The sequence below is a fragment of the Rhinolophus sinicus genome, chromosome 1, assembly GCF_057876585.1.
Source record: "Rhinolophus sinicus isolate RSI-liver-muscle chromosome 1, RSI-T2T, whole genome shotgun sequence".
In the NCBI taxonomy this organism is placed as follows: domain Eukaryota; kingdom Metazoa; phylum Chordata; class Mammalia; order Chiroptera; family Rhinolophidae; genus Rhinolophus; species Rhinolophus sinicus.
The window spans coordinates 24,974,919-24,997,030 of NC_142501.1; the positions used below are offsets into that span (position 1 = coordinate 24,974,919).

At 47.4% G+C, this 22,112-nt stretch overlaps 1 protein-coding gene across 1 annotated transcript in view; it reads right to left on the reverse strand.

Moving 5' to 3' along the window:
* ANO2 (anoctamin 2) overlaps positions 1 to 22,112 on the reverse strand; it is a 309,076-nt gene that overhangs the window by 175,460 nt on the left and 111,504 nt on the right. The window contains exons 8-10 of the mRNA XM_074326158.2: positions 17,120 to 17,175; positions 15,860 to 15,901; positions 8,905 to 8,969 (exon numbers count right to left, since the gene is read on the reverse strand). Coding sequence (XP_074182259.2) covers positions 8,905 to 8,969; positions 15,860 to 15,901; positions 17,120 to 17,175 — 163 coding nt within the window. The remainder of the gene's footprint in view (positions 1 to 8,904; positions 8,970 to 15,859; positions 15,902 to 17,119; positions 17,176 to 22,112) is intronic.

The window sequence follows — 22,112 nt, forward strand, 5'->3', positions numbered from 1 at the left end:
GCAGAAACGGGGAGCTCATGGGGTTCCAGAGACATGTGGTGAAACAGTGGCTCATGGGATCAAACAGTTGGGCTGTGTCCATGGTAACCCCTCGTCCACATACTAGTCCCCTCCCTCCTTCTAGAGCAAGATCACTCCCTCCAATCTACCCCGGGTCCTTGACTCCCGCAGACAGGATTGCACCTGCCATCACCAGCCTAGAGTTTTTGTGGAAGAGACACAAAAATTCCAACTCTCTCTGTCAGGGCAAGGAACTGCACCAAGTCCAAAAGGGGCTGAATGACTTGCCCAAAGTTTCGCGAGAAGGTGAGTGAAAAACTGACTCCCGATGTGTTCACTCTCACCTCACAACTGGAGTATATAAGCTTTGTTTTGCCACCTGCCTTAATTCCAGAGAAACCACTCTGACAGCATCTCCTTTTGTTTCCCATTGTCATCATGGCGTTGTGTAGGCCTCCTACCCCTACACTGTCTCAAATATCTCCTCCAACCACCTTCCGTAGCCCCAGTGCTTTCTTCTCAGCCTTTCTCAGCACTAATCTGAATCTTATAAATCCCAACTATATTTCCTCTCTCCTCACATCTCTGCTTTCTACTCAAAACTCACCTGTCCCATAGTCTCACTTTTGTATCATCAGCCACACTAAATGCAGTTGCTAACCCCTTCAAAACCTTTCACCATGACCTTGCCCTTCTACATACAACTGTATGCATTCATTCCCTTATTGGGTGCTACTTTACAGTTCTGTGCCCTCCATCAGAATGTTTTTTATGAATCCCTTGTGTGTCCCATGATTACACCTCAAGCTTCCTGTTTTTCCCCTCTTTTAGCTTTGACACCATACCCAGGATGCAGCCCTTCATCCAGTAGACCCTTGAAGCAGGTAGTGCCTCTGTGTTGTTAACAGACTCTGAGCTCTATTTTAAGAAAAACCTTTGATAATCGAGGTGTCTCATGAGCTCCCAAAACACATAAGGAGAACAAATTGCAGCTATTCACAGAAAAGGCACCTGCTGTATCATACTCAGTCTGGTCCCATCTCTGAGGCCTCCTGAGCAACAACTCACTCTCACTGGCAAACAAAAAGAAGCCATTTCCACGACAAAGGCAACCTTCCACAAAACCCCACTTGCCACAGGAGCCAGACCCTGGGACAGGCTGTGGAAGACTCTTAACTGGCACAGACTGATAACCGGCCCTGGTGTCTGCCTGCTAAACCTGCGTCTGAGACCGAGCAGCAAACTGGAGTCGGGAAGGAAGCTACTCAGCTGACAAAAGCACAAAGTGACCGCTGACAGCCTGACAGCATGGAAGAAGTCAGAAAAATAAGAGACTCTAAAAAACAGAAATGAGAAATCAAAATCATAGCATTCTGAGGTTGCTTCACAGAGGCACAAATAACTCTACCCAGCTAACAGGTCCTGAGAGTGATACCTCACTCCCGCTAAGCACAGAAGAATGTCCACAATGGTGACCCCATGGTAAAGCAGGGGTTGACTGGTCAGTCAGCTCTGCTTACCAGCAGACTGCACCAGTTTCCCCTCACAGATTCCCAATTGGAGGGATTAACACTGGGTAGCTAGAAACCCAGCTCCCCTGATAGCCAGCTGAATGGACCTCTGTTTCACCTTTGGCAACATGACACAAGGGAGAAAACACAGTTTCTGGGGTCAGACAGGCCTGGGTTTAATCCCAGATGGCCTGGCTCCGTAGCTTTGGGAAGCACCTTATTTCACTGAGTTCAGTACCCCCATAATACTGAAGGTAAGGAGGTAAGAATACCCACTCTGCAGGGTCGCTGGGCGGTGCAGAGCTCACACATGCAAAGTGTGTCTGATTTACAATAAAAAAATAATAGTCTTGGGATAGCCGGTTAGCTCAGTTGGTTAGAGGACAGTGCTAATAACACCAAGGTTGCCGGTTCAATCCCCACGTGGGCCTCTGTGGGCTGTGCCCTCCTTAAAAAAAAAAAAGAAAAGAAAAGAAATAAATAAGACCTCTCCTCTAAGAGTTTATTAAACAAATTTAAAAAAAAATAATAACAGTCATTTGATTACAGAATATTTGTCAAAACTCTTGAGCTGAAGACAATATAAAATCCTGCTGGTTTAGGGAATATTATAATTTTCCCCCAGCGATCATATAAGTAATCACTTAACCAAGCCTATGTCCATCACCACAATATTTGTGCAACGCTTTATCAGCACAATATCGCAATAATATCATAGGGCAAGTAGGGCAGGTGTTACGACCCCTATTTCATGGCTGAGGAACTGAGGCTCAAGTGAGAATGGCTTGTCCAGACATTACATCAACTAGAAACAAAGCTAGAGCTAAAACTGAGTTCTTCTAATTCTTAACCCATTGCTTTGCATCTAAAGGCACAGCCCCAGGAAGTATCCTGGATATGATAAACACGTGCAGTCACTCCATCCGTCTTTCAATTTAATAAGTGCTGGCCTCACTCCTCTCTATTTCCTTCCTGGAGTAGGGAGCCCTTATTCGTTTGTCTGTCTTCATCTGGATGCCTCTCCAAATCCTTGATCACCTACTTTTCCTTCCCTGAAATATTTCCAGCTTGGTTGAGTTTTTCTTTGGGTGTGATGACCTGAGTTGCGCACCTGAGGTGTTAACATGATTTGGTAAATCCCTTCAGTGGTCCAATCCTAAAATGTTTGCTGAGAATTTCCGGGGTCTGTGGGTGCTACAACACATCACATGGATGTTTCTAGAAAGAGTTACTGTCACCCCCAACAATTTTTGCCTAACGCATAGCTGATACCCCTGAGCCCATCGTCACAGATGGCTATTTTGGGAGTCAAAGAAAGAAAGCGTAAGAGATGAGAACTGTTACACACACAAAATGGCTATTTTTAAATAATTAAAGGACTGACTTACACAACAAGGTACTCTTGTTCCGTGGAGCTCCAGGGAACAGAACTGGCATAAAAGGAGGGAAGTCAGCAGAGTTCTTGCTCTGGCCCTGTAACCATTTCTAGTGGCTGGAAATGTCCTTGCGTCTGAGGCAAGGTGCTCCTTACAAAAAGACAAGTCAAGCAGAGGCTGGGCATTTGCTACATAAATATGCTGTGAGAGGAACTCTTCCTTCCTTCATTCCAGGGCCAGGCACTGAGGCAGCTGACCTCTCAGCTCGTTCCACCTCTGTGATGATATGGTTTGGTCCCAGGGGTCTGGACCACTCAGAATTTATTGCACACAAGAGCCAAGGGGACACAAAATATTAAGCTTGTCATGTATTTTCAGACTAATATCACCTTCTGATCCTCCTTGGGAAATAGGACATGACATAGGGGAGTGACATAGGAAGCAATGAGCTGGTGAACCAAACAGCTCTTTCCTTTCTTACTCTGCCCATGGACCTCTAGGCAGCCATGGGGAATGTGTGCAGCCTCCTCGTCCCTTGGGATCTACCATCCGTACCATAAGGCTGACACTACAGGAAGATTGAAAGTTCTATCTAAAACAGGAACCACCATTGACGGAAGGCTGCTCTATGGCTTGTGACGCCACCCTCAGAAGACCAAGACGGCCTTTGGGTGCAGTCTGGGATTGGCTCTGAGAGCACCGTACTCCAATGCCCTGTCCACTGACCAGCCACAGGCCAACTGCCTTCTTTCCGGGAGAGTGCAAACTGGAAGAGTGTCACTCAGTGTGGGAAGCCAGAGAAAGGGAGAGTAGGATAGATTTCATAAACAGTTAGATTTAATAGACAGCCTGACTTATTTCTTGATCTGTAAAATGGGCCAGAATATATGTAACAGCACAGAACATTATTTTTCTCGTGTCTGCCTTGCCTCAACCAGCTACCGACTGCTTTTTAGCTCTGTCTACTCTGCTCCCGCACCTTCGGAGATGAAAGACAAATATTCTCCAGGGCATGAAGCATTATTTCTTTCCAGCCTGCAAAATGCTTCCCAGCTAAATCCAGTATTTCAAATGCTGAGAACTGTGCAAATATCAAGGTCCCAGTCCCACACTTTACAGCCTCTTCTTTTGGATCCAGCCTAGCTAGCCTCCTTCCAACCCTGGATTCTCTGCTAACTTACAGGGCAGAGCAAGGGACAAGGGCCAGGTTGGCACAGAATCCATATAAGTGAGGTTTGCAAGTCAAGGTTTTGATCTCACCACGCCCAATCAACACTCAGGAAGGATCAGGCTTTGAGTCAAGGTATTTCTGGCCATTAATATCAGGCTGAACAATAAATCCATATACAGGGCAGCCCAGGCTGGCAATGAAGACACATTCAAGACCTTTAACCTCAGTCCTTCAGAAGGCAACATTTTTAAGTGCCAATACTTCCAGAAAGTCTTCCCTTGTTCTGCTAGTAGCAATTATCCTTTATCTGTTGTCCCATACTTATATGTTGTCATATTTATTCTTATATTATAGTCCTCAAAAGCCCTCCCTTCATCCTGCCTTGCACATGTCTGTCTCCCTACATCACTGCTAGATCCTTAGGGCACAAACTTCACCTTATTCGTTACCGCACCATCCATATTTCTGAGCACAGAGACTTGCTCACTGTAAGTGTCAGTAAATGTTTATTGCAGTGAGCTGAATGGCCTTTATAAATCCCAGTAAAGGATCAAGGAGGAGGCAGCAGGGCTCAGGAAATAATTAATCACAGCTTGATCGAGATTTTTTCCTCCCCATTCCCTCCCTCAGACCAGCTGTGGCTGTTCCTTTCTGAGCCTGATCTACTAAGAAGCGTCCTAAGAAAGACGGTGACTTCCTCTGTCTTCCTCTTGGAGGAATTAGATAGGTCACATTTCAGTGGGGCTCAGAGACCAACTGAGAGAGGGATGGATCAAATCACACAGCCTCCTCATGCCCATCCTGAAGAACTCTGGCAAGAACAAGGACATCTGTTTTGCAGTAGGAAGAGGGAAAGCTAGTTCCTGTGACACCAGGGTTCTGGACGGGCTTGCCACAGGCAGGGCTGGAAAGGCCGGGGAGGGTAAGATGGTAGAGATATGTACCAGGATAGGGGCACAGGACCACTCTTCCTGCCCACAGATGATGCCCAAAGGCTCTTGAGATGGTAGGACCCCACCAACACCGCTCTCAGCTCATTATGGAGGTGTTCGTATCTCCAGGGTTCAAGCCAGCACATTCCTAAGAGAATTCCAAAGCTGCCACATGGATGGATTTCATGCCTTGGGCCTGATTTGTAGGAAGCCTCGCTCATGACATGAGCAACCCTAAAAGAAGTGGGAATGAGTGAGAGCCATTTACCCCTCTCCAGGCTGTAATCCTGATTTGGCACAGAGTACTGCCCATGCGTGATCCCCTTGGTGAATCCCCCAAGTCAACAGGCTGTAATCCCCCTGAACCCAGTAGATTTCTGGACCCTCATGCGGTCCTAGGCAGGCAGTGGCAGGTGCTTAAAAACAGACTTTTTGTACAGCAACTTCAGCAAAGTACAGTTAGGAGTTTGTACAGCAAACAGATGTTTAAAGCCTATCTTGTCTCATCCCTATCAAAACCTCTAAGCTAAGAAAATCAGCTTATGAGCAAACATTAATTTTAGTGAAAAGACAGGTCACGGTCCTCACTAATATTGAACCACAGCTATGCAAATCCAAAAGACCGCAGGTCCCTAGATTCCTCAGAAAACAAAGGCTATTTCCCCCTGTGATGTCGGGGTGTTAACCCAGAGGAGTGCAGGCAGAATCTACTCCCCTGGCTGTGAGGACCCTTGTATGGCTCTTAAGGGACTAGCAGAGCCATTTCCTGCCCGCTAAGACATTATGTCCCCCATTCTTAGTCACAAACCTTTTTTCTGCCAAGGCACAAGTGCTCCTGGCTGAAGTTCCCAGAAGAATCTACTGTGAGTGAGTCCCTCTGGGTACCTCCTGTGGAAGGAACTTTCTAGGCCACTCTCTCTCTCACTCACACACACACACACACACACACACACACACACACACACACATACACACACACACACTCACACTCAGCTCAGGTCTGCAGGCCTGGAGGTTTCTACAGCACAGATGGAGAGCCCTGCTGGGCTGGGAGAGACGCATCGCTGTCTCACAGTGCAGCCTGCTGGGCATGACAGAAGGTGCAGCAGGAGAAGGTGGGGTGAGGGGTGCAGGGAAGGGCGTCTTGCCTCCCTACTGCCCACTTCCAACACCTGGAAAGGAACCTCTAAGCCCAAATCTCAAGTGCAGGCTTGAAGGCTTGCGGAAGGAGAAGGATAGCTAGTCCTGGGCTTTCAGAATGCAAACAGATCTCCCACCCTGCTGAGCTCTCAGTGCTTTAGAATGTTCCAAAGGATTGGCATAGGGAAGAGTACTAGGGCTCCGTAGGAGGAACAGAAGCTCAGTGCTAAAAACGAGGAGCCGAGCACCCAAGGAAATAGGTGCGCAATAACCTCTGCCAGGCCTTCGTATGAATGATACTCAACTTGTATCAGATTCTCCTGCTTCTGTCCATCTTTCAACACAGATCATATGGGTACAATTTCTACGTGAGGCACAAAGAGGGTGCAAGTCACGTTAGTAAGTAGAAATGGAATAGCCCTGTCACAGAGTGGGGCCAGCGACAGCTCAGGGAAGGCAGCCGTGGGCAGTCCTGACAGGTAGGTGGTGGTAGGAAAGATGGAGAAGTCGTGCAGGAAGAGAGACACGCTGCTGAAGAAGCACCCAAGGGCCCGGTGTCAGACTGCGAGTAGGAAGTGAGGGAGGGCAGGTGAGGAAGAGGAGGAAGGAGGTGACCTTGACAGAATCCGAGAAAGTGAGGTGGGACATTCGGAAGGGATGTGAAACGAGTGTAGGATGGTGCCTGCTGAGTGTGGGTAGCTGTTCCCCAGCCCTCCACCCGTTTTCTCTTTACAAGCCCTCCAGCCGCCTTACCTTGGCTTCCCTGTCTCTGCTTACTCACCTATGTCTCTAATGCTCCTGCCCGTCCCCTCTCTCCCCACCACTGTCACTTTCTATCTAGCAGCCCTGTGAAGTCAGAGTTCCGAATACCACTGGGTAGACAATAGCCACTCACCCCAGGGGACACATACAACCCAGTGTCCCCTGCCCTCTGGATGCCTGAGGCTGCAGCCTTTCTCGCTCTGGCCAAGCCGCTGGCCTAACCCAGGGGCTGTGGGAGCTCCCTAGCCATCCGATCTGTGAGGACAGCAGACAGCCTCCAGCTCCGTCACCCCGTGCCCGTCTAGACAGATCTGAGTTCTGTGCTCGGGAACCGCCAGGCCCCAGGGCAGGGCTCTGCTCCAAAGGCAATTCTTCCCTTGCAGGTGAGGCTGCTTTGGTGGCCAGAACTGAATGCATATTGGAGCCATTTCCCACTTAAGCTGGCAGCCAGTCACCTGAAGTCTCTGGGGAAAAGACAGGGCTCTCTGATAGGGAGAATTTTTATTTTTTCAATCATATTTTTAAAAAAGGAATGAGTAGTTGGAGAAAACAGGCGACAGAGTGGGTGGCCACTGGAGATACAGAGAGGAAGATCAAAGCCCAGCAAGCATGGAGGAAGCAGCCTTGGTGTGGCCCAGAGAACAGTCTAGGTGGCCCGTGCCTCATAAAAGGCAGCCAGGGACGAGGAGGTACTGGGTGAGGAAGCCTTGGTCATAGGCACCCAGTGGCCCTGCTCCCCGACCCAAGTGCTTTGGTTAACAGTCTTCAGCTGGAACGAACACCTGTTGTCGAGAGACGTCCACCCAAGCTCCCAGTTCCCAGGGAGGCCCTCACATCTCTGTGGGAGGCGAACCTGCCCAGACTATGGCCCCCAGGCAGCTTTCTTCTTCCAAGAAGAAGCTGGAATTCCTCCCTCTGGACTCTATCCTTCTGGCTGCTGCCCCTCTCACAGTCCCAGCCCAGTGCAATCAGCCAGGGACACGCTTTTGTGTTTGCCTGCTGATTCATTCATTCATCCGAAGAGCCACACGTGACTGGGTGGCATTGAGTCCATTATTTCAGTCAGGGGATCAAGAGCCATCTTTCCCAAATAAACATGCTATATCAAAGTTCCTCACAGATCCCTCAACTCAGCCTCCCAGGTTAGGACAACGAGAATCCTGAAGGCCAAAGAGGGACTTGCCCCTAGACAGACAAAGAAACTTGCCCCACAGAAACAATAGTCCTTCGCGGCCAGGCCTGGATGAGCATCGAGTCTCCAGACTCTCAGCCCTCTGCTTTCCCACGTCACAGTGTCGCCTCCCCAAGTTCCAATGGGAAAGCTGGACTCTGAGGGCTCATTGGGTTCCTAGAGCCCTCAACCCATGTTATGCTAGTCAGACTTAGCACATTCTAGTAAGTTCTTTGAAAAGACTTTTCACCAATGTTCTAAAGAAGCTGGAGAAATTCTCAAAGTAACAGGACATCGTTTTAGGGGGAGCACTGAAGGAAGGGATTCCAGGAACCAGTATCTCCTCCCTTCTAATTTAGAGAAACCACAAAAAGCCCACTTTCTCTCAGACCAGCCAGTTCATTCCTCATGTGATTTGCAAGGTCTTTCCTTCCCTTGGTCAACACGGTGGCCACTTGGGCATAACCCACGGATCTGCTTCACCCAGATCCTTCTTTCTAGGACTAATCTACGGAACAAAAAGAGATGAAACTCCACTCGCCCCTCCCCCACACACGACAAAAGAGCAGGCAGGGAAAGAGAGCTCATAGTGCTGAAGAACTTACAACGGAAGTTATGGTATATCAGTCTACATTTTCTGCTGCCCCACATAGCCTCCATTCTCCTCCCTGTCGCTGAGCTGCTTCCCCATCCATAAGACACAGAGCAGGGGAACAATACAACCTAGAAAAGCAGATCTCGCTGCCTAACCAACAGTCTGGCAGGGGCCAAGAAGGTTGACAGAGATCTTTCAGGATTTGCATCTCTACAGTCCTCCCAAGAGACCCCGCCCACATCTTACCTGATGAGGTCAATAGGTTGAAACTTATAAAACACTCCGTAGCATGCCCATTCTTGATACAGCAGCTAAACAAGAAAAATAGGAAAACAGATTAGAGATGGTGTGGGGCAACTGGTCACCATTTTTGTCCATCCTAACAGTCAAGATTTTACCTCCCAAAGCCATCTTAACGGCTCCATCTGGATGACTAGAAAGTCAAAATTGAACCCCCAAAGCCCAGCTTCTAGGAAAATTCTCACGAGACACACAAGGGAGAAGTCCAAAGGCAGGAAGCTACAGAAGCTGACGTCTTCCCCAAATAATTAAGGTGACCTTTATCACACTCCGGAGCAATGCTACACCTAGCAATCATAACCCCTCCTTCTTTATTCCCTTGTCTTGCTTAGTCCAGCAAAATGAGCCTGGCATTCATTTATTCACTCATTTAACAATCATTTATTGAACATCTACTATGTGCCAGGCATTGTCCAGACATTGGATACAGCAGTAAACCAAACACAGCTGCTGCTATCACGGAGCTTACACCCTAGTATGTGGGGACAAATAGAATATAAACATATAAGACTTATAAATGCCATGAAGAAAATAAATCAAGACAAGTGAGTAGAATGTGAAGGAGGTGAATAGGATTGGGTGCTATTTTAGATAGAAGGACAAGGTAAGATCTCTCTGAAGTGGTGACATTTGAGCTGAGACCTGAAGGAAACGGGGGAGTGTTCCAGGCAGAACATTCTTCTTTTGTAAAGACCCTGAAAAAAAGTACATGTGGTACGTCCTGGGAAGAACAGGGGAGTGTGTGGCTGGGGCAGAATATGGGGAGAATAATGGGAGATAATGTCAGAAAGTACGGGCATTAAGTACTGGCGGAAAGTCTGGGACCTTTAGGCCGTGCTAAAATCTTTGGACTTTTAAGGAAGCCATTAGGAGATTTGCGGCAATAGGAGACAAAGGATTCAGATTATAGATAGCTCACTAGGGCTGCTGGTGGAGAACAGACTGAGAGCTGGCATAGGAGTGGAGGGGCTATTGTAGTGGTCCAGGGAAGAGTTGATCATGGCTTGAACCATGGACATAGTGAGAAGTCATTGATTCTGCTTATATTTTAAAGGTTGAGTCAACAAGATTTACTGTTGCATTGGTGATAGAATGAAAAAAAAATGAGAACCTGGCCTGAGCAATTGAGTAAATCGTGATTCCATTTACCGAATTGATCAAGACTGTGGGCGGAATAGATTAGAAAGGATGGAACCAGTTTGGGATGTGCTCATTTCAGATGCCCTTTAGGCATCCACGTGGGGATACTGAGTAAGCAGCGGGATATAAAAGTCTGGAGTTTAAAGGAGAGTTCAGACTGGAGATGCAAATTTGGCGTTATCAGAGAAGAGATGATTTGTAAAGTCATTAAACGAGGGCTGCACTCTCCAAGGAAGGGAGAACGGATAGAGAAGAGGCCTGATGTCTGGGCCCTGGGTGTTCCAAGGCTTAGAGGTCAAGGGGATGATAAAGAAGAGCAAAAGAGACAGAGGAGTAGGCAGTGATGTGGAGGAAAACCAGAAGTATGTAGTGTCCAGGAAGCCAAGGGATGATGGGTTTTAATAAGAAGAAAATGACCAGCTGTGCCAAATCTGCTGATGGGTCAGTTCAAAGGAGAATGGAGAAGCACCCATTGGATTCAGCGACTTGAAGGTCATTGATGACCTTGACAAGAGTAGTTTCAGTGGCAGGGTGGGGACAAAACCTGAGTGGAACACATTGTAGAGGTTCAGGGAGGAAACGATGCACCAAACACATCAGGCCATACTATCTTGTGATGGCAACTTTAGCAGAACTGGCATGTGGACAAAACCTGTGTGTCAGTCCCAAGGGCAAACCACATTCCGTTTCAAACACCTGGCCAGTGAGCTTCACAGGTTATCCACAAGTAAATGGAGTAATTTGGTAATAAATCATCATTAGACATCATCTAGATGTCCACGCTGAATAGATATTAGCACAGAATCAAATCATATGTCTAGAATTGACAGATTCATAATACAGTTGCTACCTTGTTATGTTCTGTATTCTCCTTACACATCACATCTCCTTACACTTCACACAGAATTCTCATGGAATTCTGCCAAGGAAAAGCTACTCCTATCAGGCATTTTGGATATCCAGTTGAACATCAGCCCTACAAGAAGCTATCCTTTAGCCTAAGAATTTTTAAAAATATGAAATGAAAACTGAAACAAGACTTGGCATTCCTATTTAATGGCTATAGACTTTTACTGTCATAATCTCTCCAAACAACCAAAAGATAGAACCAGAAACTACACATATCCTGATAGAGCAAATTGCCCCCAAAGTTATCACTATTTGCAAAGTAGGAAACCCAGACACCAAAAGGGATAACACAAAGCATGGTGGGCAGAGGAAGGTCTGAATTTATGAGTTTAGATGCTGCTCATTCCAGGCAGGTGGCTCCTACAAATCTTATTGTTATTATTACATCTCCTCCTCCCCCTTATGTTGAGTGTTTCTACTGCCCTGGGTTTTTATTCTGTCACCCCAGTGCAAACCCTGGACTTACCAGCATCGGGTTGTCACAGTGACATCATTTGTGGCCCCAAGGGAGGCCAGCTTGCGTCAGGAGATACGGGCAAGGCCTCCTCCCTTGAGGGCTGTGGGATGTCACAACCTGCCTCATAGGCTCTGTCCTCTAGAGAAAAGTCCTCTCTAAGTCACCTGTCCAGCCAAAACCTGAACCTGAGAACACCTACCCACCACTGCCCTGGAGGGGAAAACTAAAAATGCTTCAAGAAGCCACTATGGCTCAGCTGGCTCAGGCGCAAACTGAGAGCCGAGCTCACAAGACTTACTCCTGGTTGGATCCTGGATCTGCTATAAGAAACCTCCAGAAAGCCCATTTCTCAGTGTGGTACCCTGTAAGCACAGAGCTGTATCCATTGTTTGTGGAGATAGATGGGGATGAGCCAAGAGAGCTGTTTGAGCTCGATGGCAGACAGTCTGGATGGACACGAGGAGGAAGTCACTAGGCAGCCCTGCAGGAGAGATGGAGCTACAGAGCAAGTCTGGGAAGTGACGCAGCAGTTTTGCCTGGACGCCCGTGTGGCCCTGCCCAGGCCAGCTCACACATCCTTGCGGGGGAGGCAGGGAGAAGGAGGGAGAGTGCTCTAGACCCTTCCCTATCTTTACAAATGTATAATTACACACAGTTAAGAGACCAAGCGGATCGTGCTAAACCCCAGCACAGAAGAGCAGTCAGGGTGAAGGGAGGCATGTTCTGGAGTCTCAGCCCCATGGTGATCAGCGTGGTGTGATCAAGTGCAGAAGGGCATCTGCAGTAACTTGTAACCATCCCTTCAACCTTGCAGGGTCTAGAACCATCTAACAAAGCTCTTAGCAAATCTGCTTCCTCCCTTAGAGTTACACCATGTCCTCTGCACCAACTGGCCACGCCTGCAAGTAGAGCATGAAGGGTCTGCAGCTCTTCTCAGTGGACAGTGGACAGTGCCTGATTTCAGAGGCCCCGGGAGTAATCAGGCATGTCAGTCTGACTGCAAACCTTTATGGCAAGAAGCAGCAAACCACAGGGACCTCCCCACCTGACGGATCACAGCATACAAGTGGCCAGCTCTGCTCCCGAGGGATCATATTTGACAGTGATCCCTCGGTGGCTTAAATATTTCATGAGACTATAAAGGAACCCAACTGTTAAAACCATTTGCAATGCCAGAGCACAGCAAGATATTTGAGACTCATGGCATTCTCTGAGGCTACAAGCTCCTCAGAAAGCAGCTGGACCTGTGACAGACAGAAAGATGCCAGCTGTAGCCAACATACAGGCATTAATGGGACAGGATGGCCCTCAATGGGAGAGAATGAAATGCTACTCCTACATCCTGCAATGACCTGTTTGAACTTTTGGCAAGTCACCTCAACTATCCAGGTCTTCCCATTAGTACAATGGAAGTTGTGCGGGATGGGAAAAGAAATCCTCAAGTGACACCAAGAAAAGTGGCTTTTTTGTCACAAAGACAGGACTGATTCTTTGCACACCTTTTTCTGGTCACTTCATAACCATCCACAGAGTAGACAATCATTTGCAAAAGCTGGAAAATCCAGGACCAAGGTTTTAAAAACATTCTCATGTTGTGCCTTGGGCTCCCCTTATAAGTGGGTGGGGAAGCCACGGGGAGCCAGGGGGGTCACGTAGCTCTCAGAGGATGCTAACAGTCAGTCCCCTGGGATCCTCAAGAAAAATAGGCAGGTCTGGCTACTGTGGAACTGGGTGGCTGCTGGCAGCAAGGGGGACCCAAACACACCCACGCTGCTGCCTCTTCCTGCGGCCCTGCTTTCCAGGAAGGTGGGAAACCTCTGTGCTCCAGAGGGAGGGAGAGAGAAAGAGAGACCTCCAGCCACTAGCTGGGGCTGAGTGCATGGAGACTGCACGACTGCACGAGGCAAGCTGGAAGAGAAGGAGACTGCATTCTCCAGGGCCTCTGGGCTGGCCCAGGATCTGCGTACAAGGAGCCTGGGCCCCAGGGAAATCATGGAAATAGCCACAAATTGCAGGGAAGAGAGAAGGAAAACATCCAGGTACTAGCAGGATGGGCATCTGGAGATGCCCTTGCAAATGATCCTTAAAGGCCCCCAGAGAGGAAACCCCACACTGTTGCTCCCAAACCTTCTCCATATCCTCCAGCAACAAATTCAAGGGTTCTCCTTTGCACCCAACCAAAATCTTGCAGCCCTCCCAAAGAAGAGTACACTATGCTAATGTAATACAAACAAATAAATATGCTGAATGCATTCAGAGGGTTTGGCTCTTTCCTCTTTAAGCTACCTTTGAGGCCCCACCCATCTACCCCTGAAACTGCAGGAAGGAGCCCTGCAATGTACTGAGAACCCCCCTCGCCATACATAACAAGTTGTGTCAACCGTGCTACAGAGCACTGACCAGGGTTTCAGTCCTGATCTGATAGACATGTATGGACATTGGAACCAATCTCCTCACCTTGCTGGGTATCAATTTCCCAACCCACATGGACGGTAAAAAGCTTTGTCTCTCATTCGTGATTTGTCTTATCCTTCAGCATAGCACAGTGTATTTCCCTAACCATGACTTTGGCAGAGGAAAACAAGGACACCAGGACTGACTAGCAAACCCAAGAAAAGCCACAAGAGAGAGGACTCTTGTCTTTCGAAGGCACTCATCCACCTTCACCGAGGAACATCTTTTTGACATCGTCTGGGAATTACACACCAAGATGCATTTCCGTCCTAGCTGGTCTCCCTGCCTCCCAGATTCTACCCATCTGACAAGTTATGGTGATTCTGGTGCAATAATTATGGTGCAATAATTATGGTGCAATAATTCTATTGGCCTAAGCAAAACATTTCCTGGAGGAAAATGTTTCGTTAAAAGGTTTTGTTGTTAATAATAATATAGCATCATTGCAAAGACAAATACACATATATTTTGGATGATCTGCAGTTTACTTCTCTCTGCCTCTGCAGATAAACAGAGGGCTGGCTGATTTCTCCCGTCAGTTGCTGTGTGTTCCTGGTCTCTGGAATGTTCCTGTAAAGCGCTCTACCTTGACAAGCTGGTTCACCACCCACCCAGCTGGAGGTTTCATAGGTGGGCAATGGTGGTGATCACTTTTTAAAGGGGAGGAATGTGAAATTAGAGAGTGGGAGGGCAGAAAATGGTTGGGGTGAGTGAGGTGAGATGTGGGGAGAAATGCTTCCTCCTTTCCTTTAAATCTGATCCAGGACTTTTCAGGAAATTAAACACCGAGACTATTAGCATCAGATAGAAAACAGATGAGGTTAAGACATCGAAATACTACAGCAGATTCCCTGGGCAGGCAGAGAGGGGACATGTGTAAGCAATCACAGCAGTATTTCTGGAAAAGACCTTTTATGTTTTTAATACTTAACACTTCATAACAGGGACTAATAGGCAGGATAAAAAGAAGGCTGCTCAAAAGGCAACTTGGGGGATGAATGATTTTCCAGACAACAGAGTTGGGGGGAGGGAGACTTCTTGGGCTTCAATTCCTCACCCCTCCCACCCTTGCTCATCAGAGTTGCTGAAGGCTGGGAGACGCTGGGTAGAAGGATGGCATGAAGGGGCTGACAACCAGATGGGCAGTCACCACTAAGGAGGTTGGGTGATCCTTAGAGCACCATGCCATGGTGGGGAAGGGCAGCACGCCCATAGTCCCAGGGTATTAGCAAACAGAAGACCCAGGATCTAGGTGGAGGGCTGGGGAGAGAGCTGTCCAGTCAGGGCTGTGATTGGCCTTCCAAAGGGACCTTTTCCCTCCCCTAACTATAACCTCTCATTCCTAGCCATCTGAATACACAGTATGAATGAACCTCCCTCTCCCTCAGATTTCTCATCTGTAATACCCCACTTGTCTGCCTAGAGGATAAAAAGAACTTAAAGATGACCCCCTAAAAAAGGTAATGAGTAATAATACATGTCTACAGGGATGCTGGACTTGAGAGTCAGAGTTGTTCCAAGTCCCACGTCTGTTCATTGTGGCCGTGTTATCATGGAGAAGGTGCTCAACTCTTTATTTGTCTCAGTTTCCCCATCTATAAATGAAGGACTTTGGACTTTCATTGTTTCTCAGTTAAGGCCCTCTTGTCATCAGGGGGTGGGCATAACACTTTTGTGTGGGACTGTTGGATATATTTCAGGATGGTTGGCATCGCTGGTCCTCCAGGCACTAAATACCCTCAGCTCCCCCATATACACGGTTACGTCGATGACCAGAAACGACCCTCACATTCCCAAGTGCCTGGAAGGCAGGGAGCTGAGGAAGAACTGCTCACAAATATATAAGCAGGTAAATTGAACATAGGACACTTCTGTCTAGTTCCACACCCACCCATGGTCTTCTCTGCTCCAAGCACTCAGTGCAGCAGAAGGCGGGCTTACCTTTCTGTCATTCATGGCATCCCCTGGACTATCATATTCACCCTGTAGGAGAGAAAGGGATGCGGATAAAGCTGATGGAATTATTATACACAGATAAAGGATTGTCCTTTTTATTTTCTGATGTCATCCCTTTCTTTCACTCCCATTTGAGGAAGGTCAAAAACATGACATGGTAAGGAAGCAAGGTTCCACTTCCTAAGTCATCAACACTTGCAGTGTTTCCTGTGGACAGCCCCTCACACAAACATGCTCTCCTCAGATGCTCCAGAGATCGGCATGTGCTTCTTCACAGCAGATGCACCTGCAGAGGCTGTGTCTGTAATTGGGCGAGCATATCACAGGAAACCACCCTGTGCCATGTCAGGCTCGCCCCCTTCCATAAGTGGCAGAACCTAACCTCGCATGTGCCCACAGCAAAGATGTCAGCGAGGAGAAGGCTGTCATCTGGGAAATTCCTTCAGGCACTCAGAGATCCCCACTTTGGTGGCCTCCTTTGGCACAACTCTGTGACCCATGCTAAAGATGTGACCAATCAAATAAACAGTGCAGAGGTGGGGGCATTTAGTTCATAGGCCAGTGAAGTTCACAAATTGTCTTGAAGAATGTCCTTGCATTGTATTATGGCATGTTTCTAACAATACTCCCACTCAAGAAAAGCTTTAATTATAATCTCTGTCTTCTTTAGTTGACCAAACAATAGTATAAGGAATTTTGAGTGATTTCCTTCAAAAATGTTAAAATTTTAAAAAAAAAAAAAAATCTGACACATATTTGCACATTCAGGATGAGGAATTTCACATCCACATAGAACTATCAGATACAAAACATCACTTTCAATCATAGAAGGGTCTGACAACCCAGGCTGTGTGTTACCCAGGTGGTAGACCTATCTTCCACCGCTATCCACCCACCTTCACCAATTCCTTCCTTTAACCACTTGCAGATCATATCTGTCTTCTCACACTTCCCTCTCCCCCCAGGCCCCACCCCACCCCCTAAACTCAGGCAGGGAGTACAGGGGAAGCTCAAACAAGACCAATTCATTTTGCCGTTGGGGAAATAACTGGAGAAATAGTGTGAGACAATGGCAAAAATCAAACTGGGGCTTATTATCAGCCGTGAGTAGTCCAGGATCAGCCCGCGTATTTTAATGTCATGATTCACTCCTGCCTCGCCCTGCATAGATCTACCCGCTGCGTTGCCTGTGGTTTTCAACCTTTGGAAGACTATGGGGAGCAAGCCCACGAAAATGGTACTTACGTCATGAAGTGGGTAGGCAGCCTCGTAGATATTGTTTGCTATCAGAGAGTTAATACCTATGGAAGAAAGAAAGATGAAAATGGTAACTCTAGAGCAGGGGTTTCTCTCTTAACCTTTGTCTTTTGATGCATAGTAAACCCTCACCCACCTCTCAGCTGAGAAGCATGCATGCATTCTCCTCTACATTCTCCCAGTCTAGACATTTTCGTCGAGCTTTCGTTCTTAGTGTAAGAGCAGTATTTTTTCATTTCCCAAATTCAAAGGTTATATTTTAATATCAGACACGTGGCTCAAACTTCACATTCCTCCAGTCCTCACACACTCAGATCCTTCCAGTCTAATAATTCTCGTCCCCCACCACCACCTCCAGAGCCACCAACGTCAGCTGAGACTATCTGTGCTCAGTGAGAGCGTAAGAGTGACTATGTGAATTACTGTAATTATGATCAATAAATGTATATGCCAGAACATCCCGCAGCACTTTATCGGAACTCATTTCTAGCACCTTCCTGTTCCGTCACAGCCGTGCTTATTACTGTCCCTCACTTGTCTGTGGATCATGAGCTCCTGGAGATAGGGGCCAGTAGGGCAGTAGTTCTCAAAGTGCGGTCGGGGGAACCCTGGGAGTCCCCATGGCCCTTTCAGGGGATTCAGAAGGTCAAAACCATCTTTATAATAGTACTAAGATATTATTTGCTTGGTCACTCCTGTTCTCTCACAAGTGTAACAGTGCAGTTTTGTGACATGTGATGACATCATCCCCTTGGCAGCTAATGGAATGTGGGCTTGTGTATTCTTGTACTTTAAAAGTTTCTCAGTCTAAACGTCTAATACAATAAATATTGATCGATATAACCCTCCTAAACAAAAGCCCTTTGGGGGCTCTCAATAATTTTTTTAAAACATAAAGGAGTCCTGAGACCACAAAGTTTGAAAACCACACGAGGCATTCATGTTTTAATTCCCAACAGTATTTCACACCACTTGCCCATAGCAACCCTGTGTATGTTAAATGAATGAATGGCTCTGCCCCTGTTACTCCATTGTACTCACAACAGAGAATCTTCTGCTCAGCATCGAGGCATCATTATTTACTTGTTTTATTCATGGTTTGATTCGGAGACTATGACGTGGTCTGTATGTTCTATCTGACTCAGGATAGTCTGTCCTGGGTCACTAGGTCCCTGATGGGAGAGATTATTTCTCACTAACTCGCAGTATCAAGGATCCTGCCATGCCAGGAGGCACATTTAGTCACGGAGATGGGGAGGAGGGCAAGTCTCTGGTACCTGGTGATTTCCCTTAGCTCAAACATGCTTTCTGGCCTGAGCCATTCTTTCCAGAGAGACTGTGATATTAGTGAGATGAGATGAGAAAATTGGTTTTGGAGGAAAACACTGTGATGTCCAAACTCTAAGTAATCTGCATTTTCAGGGGTCTGGATGAACAAGTTTGAATAACAAATCTAGACAACAGCTACTCATTAAAATTCATGGTTTTCCACCTCCCCTTCCTACCCAATGCCCCACCTACAAGCTCAGAAACTACAGAGGCGCTCAAACAATCCTCTCTCCTCCATCAACCTTCGCTTCCTTAAACAGTGCCCCTGTTTGCCTCCATTCTAGGAGGCTCGATGCCAGAAAGACCAGACATGGGCCCCATGTGGGAGCAAAATCCCTTGGGAAGCCGCAGGGGGCTCTCGGCGGAAGTGTCCATCTTCCAATGAATTGAGAGCTGAGTGTTTGGTGCTGCACGGTTACCAAAGGGCCAGTTCTTTCCTGGTTTTAAACTTCTTCCTTGGCATAAACATAAAACACCAGAAATAACTCTGGAAAGTAGGGGGATCAGAGGGTAGGTAAAGTGAGTGCCGGTATGGGGGAGGGGTGCCCCAAGGCTCAATGAGCTGCAGATTTGTCCTCCTCACAAGACTACAGTTTCACTCTGAGCATCATTAATCAGTTCAAGAACCATAACCACAGCCATGTGAAGCCACCCTACAATAATCAAGGGGAGGAGTCAGTCCCACATCAGGAGGGGGTGGGGGGAGTTCAAAGCTACAAAAGGGCTGTCAACATGGATAGAGGCTGAAGCATCACAGGCGGGTATGGTTCTCCAGAGCACACTGCCCCACCCCACCCCCCACACTCCCGCATTCACACCCCATGGTTGCCACGGCAGCGGTGTACACCCTGAAGACAGTCCCAAAACTGTACAGGAAAAGTTAAACAGGTGTTGAACTCTTCTGCTGATTCTCAGATGTGCTACGCACAGTAGCCCAGTCTGAGAGCTTTAGGCTGACAACCTGAACTCCTGGGTCCTGTTGCCAGATCCACTAAAAGATCATTGGAGATCTAACATTGTGTGTATCCCCCCCCCCCCCCCCCATTTCAACTAAAGCTTCCTCGGAGCTGCATGCCTCAAGGGAATAGCTCATTTCACTGCTAGGGCTTTGCTGATTGTTTTGTGCCTCCAAAGGCCTACAAGGTACCTGAGGTCAGAGAGCACACCCCTCTCACCTGTGTCTCTGATGGCACCTAATTCACTGCTGCCACACAGAGCGATAATAGTTGTTAAGAGTAACCACCCTATGGCTAAACTTCTCTCAGTGTCTCTTCCCATTTATCACAGGCACCCACCTCCCTCACTACTCCCATTTTCTTTGGTAACCTAAGCTGATGCAGAGATTTCAAACTTCAGGTCATTAGGCCACTTCTTAAGAGGGGAAGCCCAGCAGATGGTTCTTTGCCTTGGAGCCAATCTGATGCATGCCATCCTTACCCAGATAGCCATCGCCCCTACACACTGTCAGGGAATGTGTCTCTGTCCCCATGTCCTCCTCTTTTTCAGATGGTGTCACATGGGTGATCCAAATCAGCGTCTACAGGTCAGAGCGAGGGAATAGGACATAAAAGAGGGAGGAACTGGGAGCAGGGAGGCAAGTGGAAAAGTAACTATACATCCACGACTTCACCCAAGAATGGGAATTGTTTGGGCCTCTCAATTCACCCACAGACTTCAGAAACCAAGATTTTACCCCCAAACAAGCATGGAAATCAGTTTGAAAGAAGAAGAAAATAATCAAACGTTTTTTTAAAAAGAGTCTCTGCTTTGAAAATTGAAATTCTGAATTTTTTCCTTTCTTTTCAGCAAAAATGGGCTAATTGGTTCCATCACGCACCATCCATCTGGCCATAACAGCAAAGCTTTCTTCATTAGGATCACATCTATAGCCCTTCCTCTCTGCTCTAGACCCAGGGAGAGACAGACCCAAACTCTCGTCCTATTACTCCCAGAAGGGGGGCCGAGAAGAAGGAGAAAGCATGGAGGACATTTTTCTTTCCTCGGCCCACAGACAGAAGCAGTGCCTCAACCCAAACAAAGCATACTTCACTGAGGACCACTTCATTGATCCCTAAGTCCCATCAAATCACCAGGTACTTCATACCATTGCTGTTCGAATGGTAATCCCCAAAGGAAGACTTGTGCTTCCTCGCTGCCTGGCCCTGACCACAGTTCAGCACAGCCTGACCCAGCCAGGCCCAGCAACATCGGTCCTCTGCATCCATAGGCCCTCTGCATCCATAGGCCCTCTGCACCCATAGGCCCTCTGCACCCATAGGTCCTCTGCACCCATAGGTCCTCTGCACCCATAGGTCCTCTGCACCCAGGCACAGAGCAGGGTGGGCTCAGGCCCAGCACTGGTACCTGCAAACACACACTCACAACACAAACCTGAGCCCCAGCATTTAGCTTCCAAGACATCTCTGGTTTCCCGGACACAAGGGTTCAATCAAAGCACAGTTTATGGGTTGCCTCCCAGAGAGAGTCTCATTAAATCTGCAAGTGACACTGGGTGACAGGGACTACAGCTCTATTCCCTCCAGGCCAAACTGAAAGGAAACTTTGCTCCGTTGGGACCGGTACTTAGAGGAACGGTGCTGAACTCCTGAAAACCCATTTGGTTTTGATCCCCCCAGAACAGGGCCCAGTCCACCCGGCATTCTGCTTTCATCCCTGCACTCCAGCCGGACATAAATCTAAACCAGAGCCCCCAGACGGTGCATTTAACAGAGACTATATTTACCCATCACCAAATTGTCTTGACATGTGCTTAATGACTTAAATGCCTTTAATCCCAAGCCTTTTCTTCTAACAAAATATAAACCAGTTCAGCTGGATGAATGATAAACCAGATGTTTACAGCACACAACACGGTCTGGCTTCGGTCAAAATAATTAAGACATCGTCTCCTGTGTGGGGAGAGGAGATGCCCAAAGCATACATTTGTGTAAATGCTCTGACACCAAAATGTCTATGAAAATGTAGCTCCATCAATCTGTAGTTTTTCTGTCCATGAAAAGGCAACAAGAACTCCCACATGCAGGAGCAGGAAAGGTGTCTGTCCTCTTCTGACATGACCAAGGAGGTTTGCATTTCTTTCCATGGTAAGTGCACTTGAAAGGCATTCCGTGATGGGGTAAACTCCCAGGGTCCTGACTGCTGACCCTACGTCATGATGAAGAAGGCATCATGGGTCTGGGCCAAGTGTGTGATCCCTCACATGCTACCACCATTATGCAGAACCCAAAGTCACTAATATATTTAGTCTCTGAACATCATGTGTACATTAGTCCATAAGCCCTCACTTCCAGGGGTAAATAAGAGAGAAATTCCCCGTCTAAGCCTTTACAAATAGTCTCTCTATTAATAGTCCCATGCGGAATTTTCCTGATTTGCGTGTGTCATTTGTTCCTGTTGGGACCCTAACTGATTCTCTGAAGTGGCCCTCAGCATATCCTTTCTATTATTTGCTTTCTTTTCATGTATCTCTCTTGCTAGACAGCCATGTGGCTTATTTCCTCTTCTCAAATATTACCTCAAAAGTAAGTCCCATAAAGGCAAGGATTGGTATTTGTTGCGGCTGTTGGATTCACTACTCTATTCCCTAGTTCTAGAATGTGAATGACACATAGTAGGTGCTCAATAAATATTT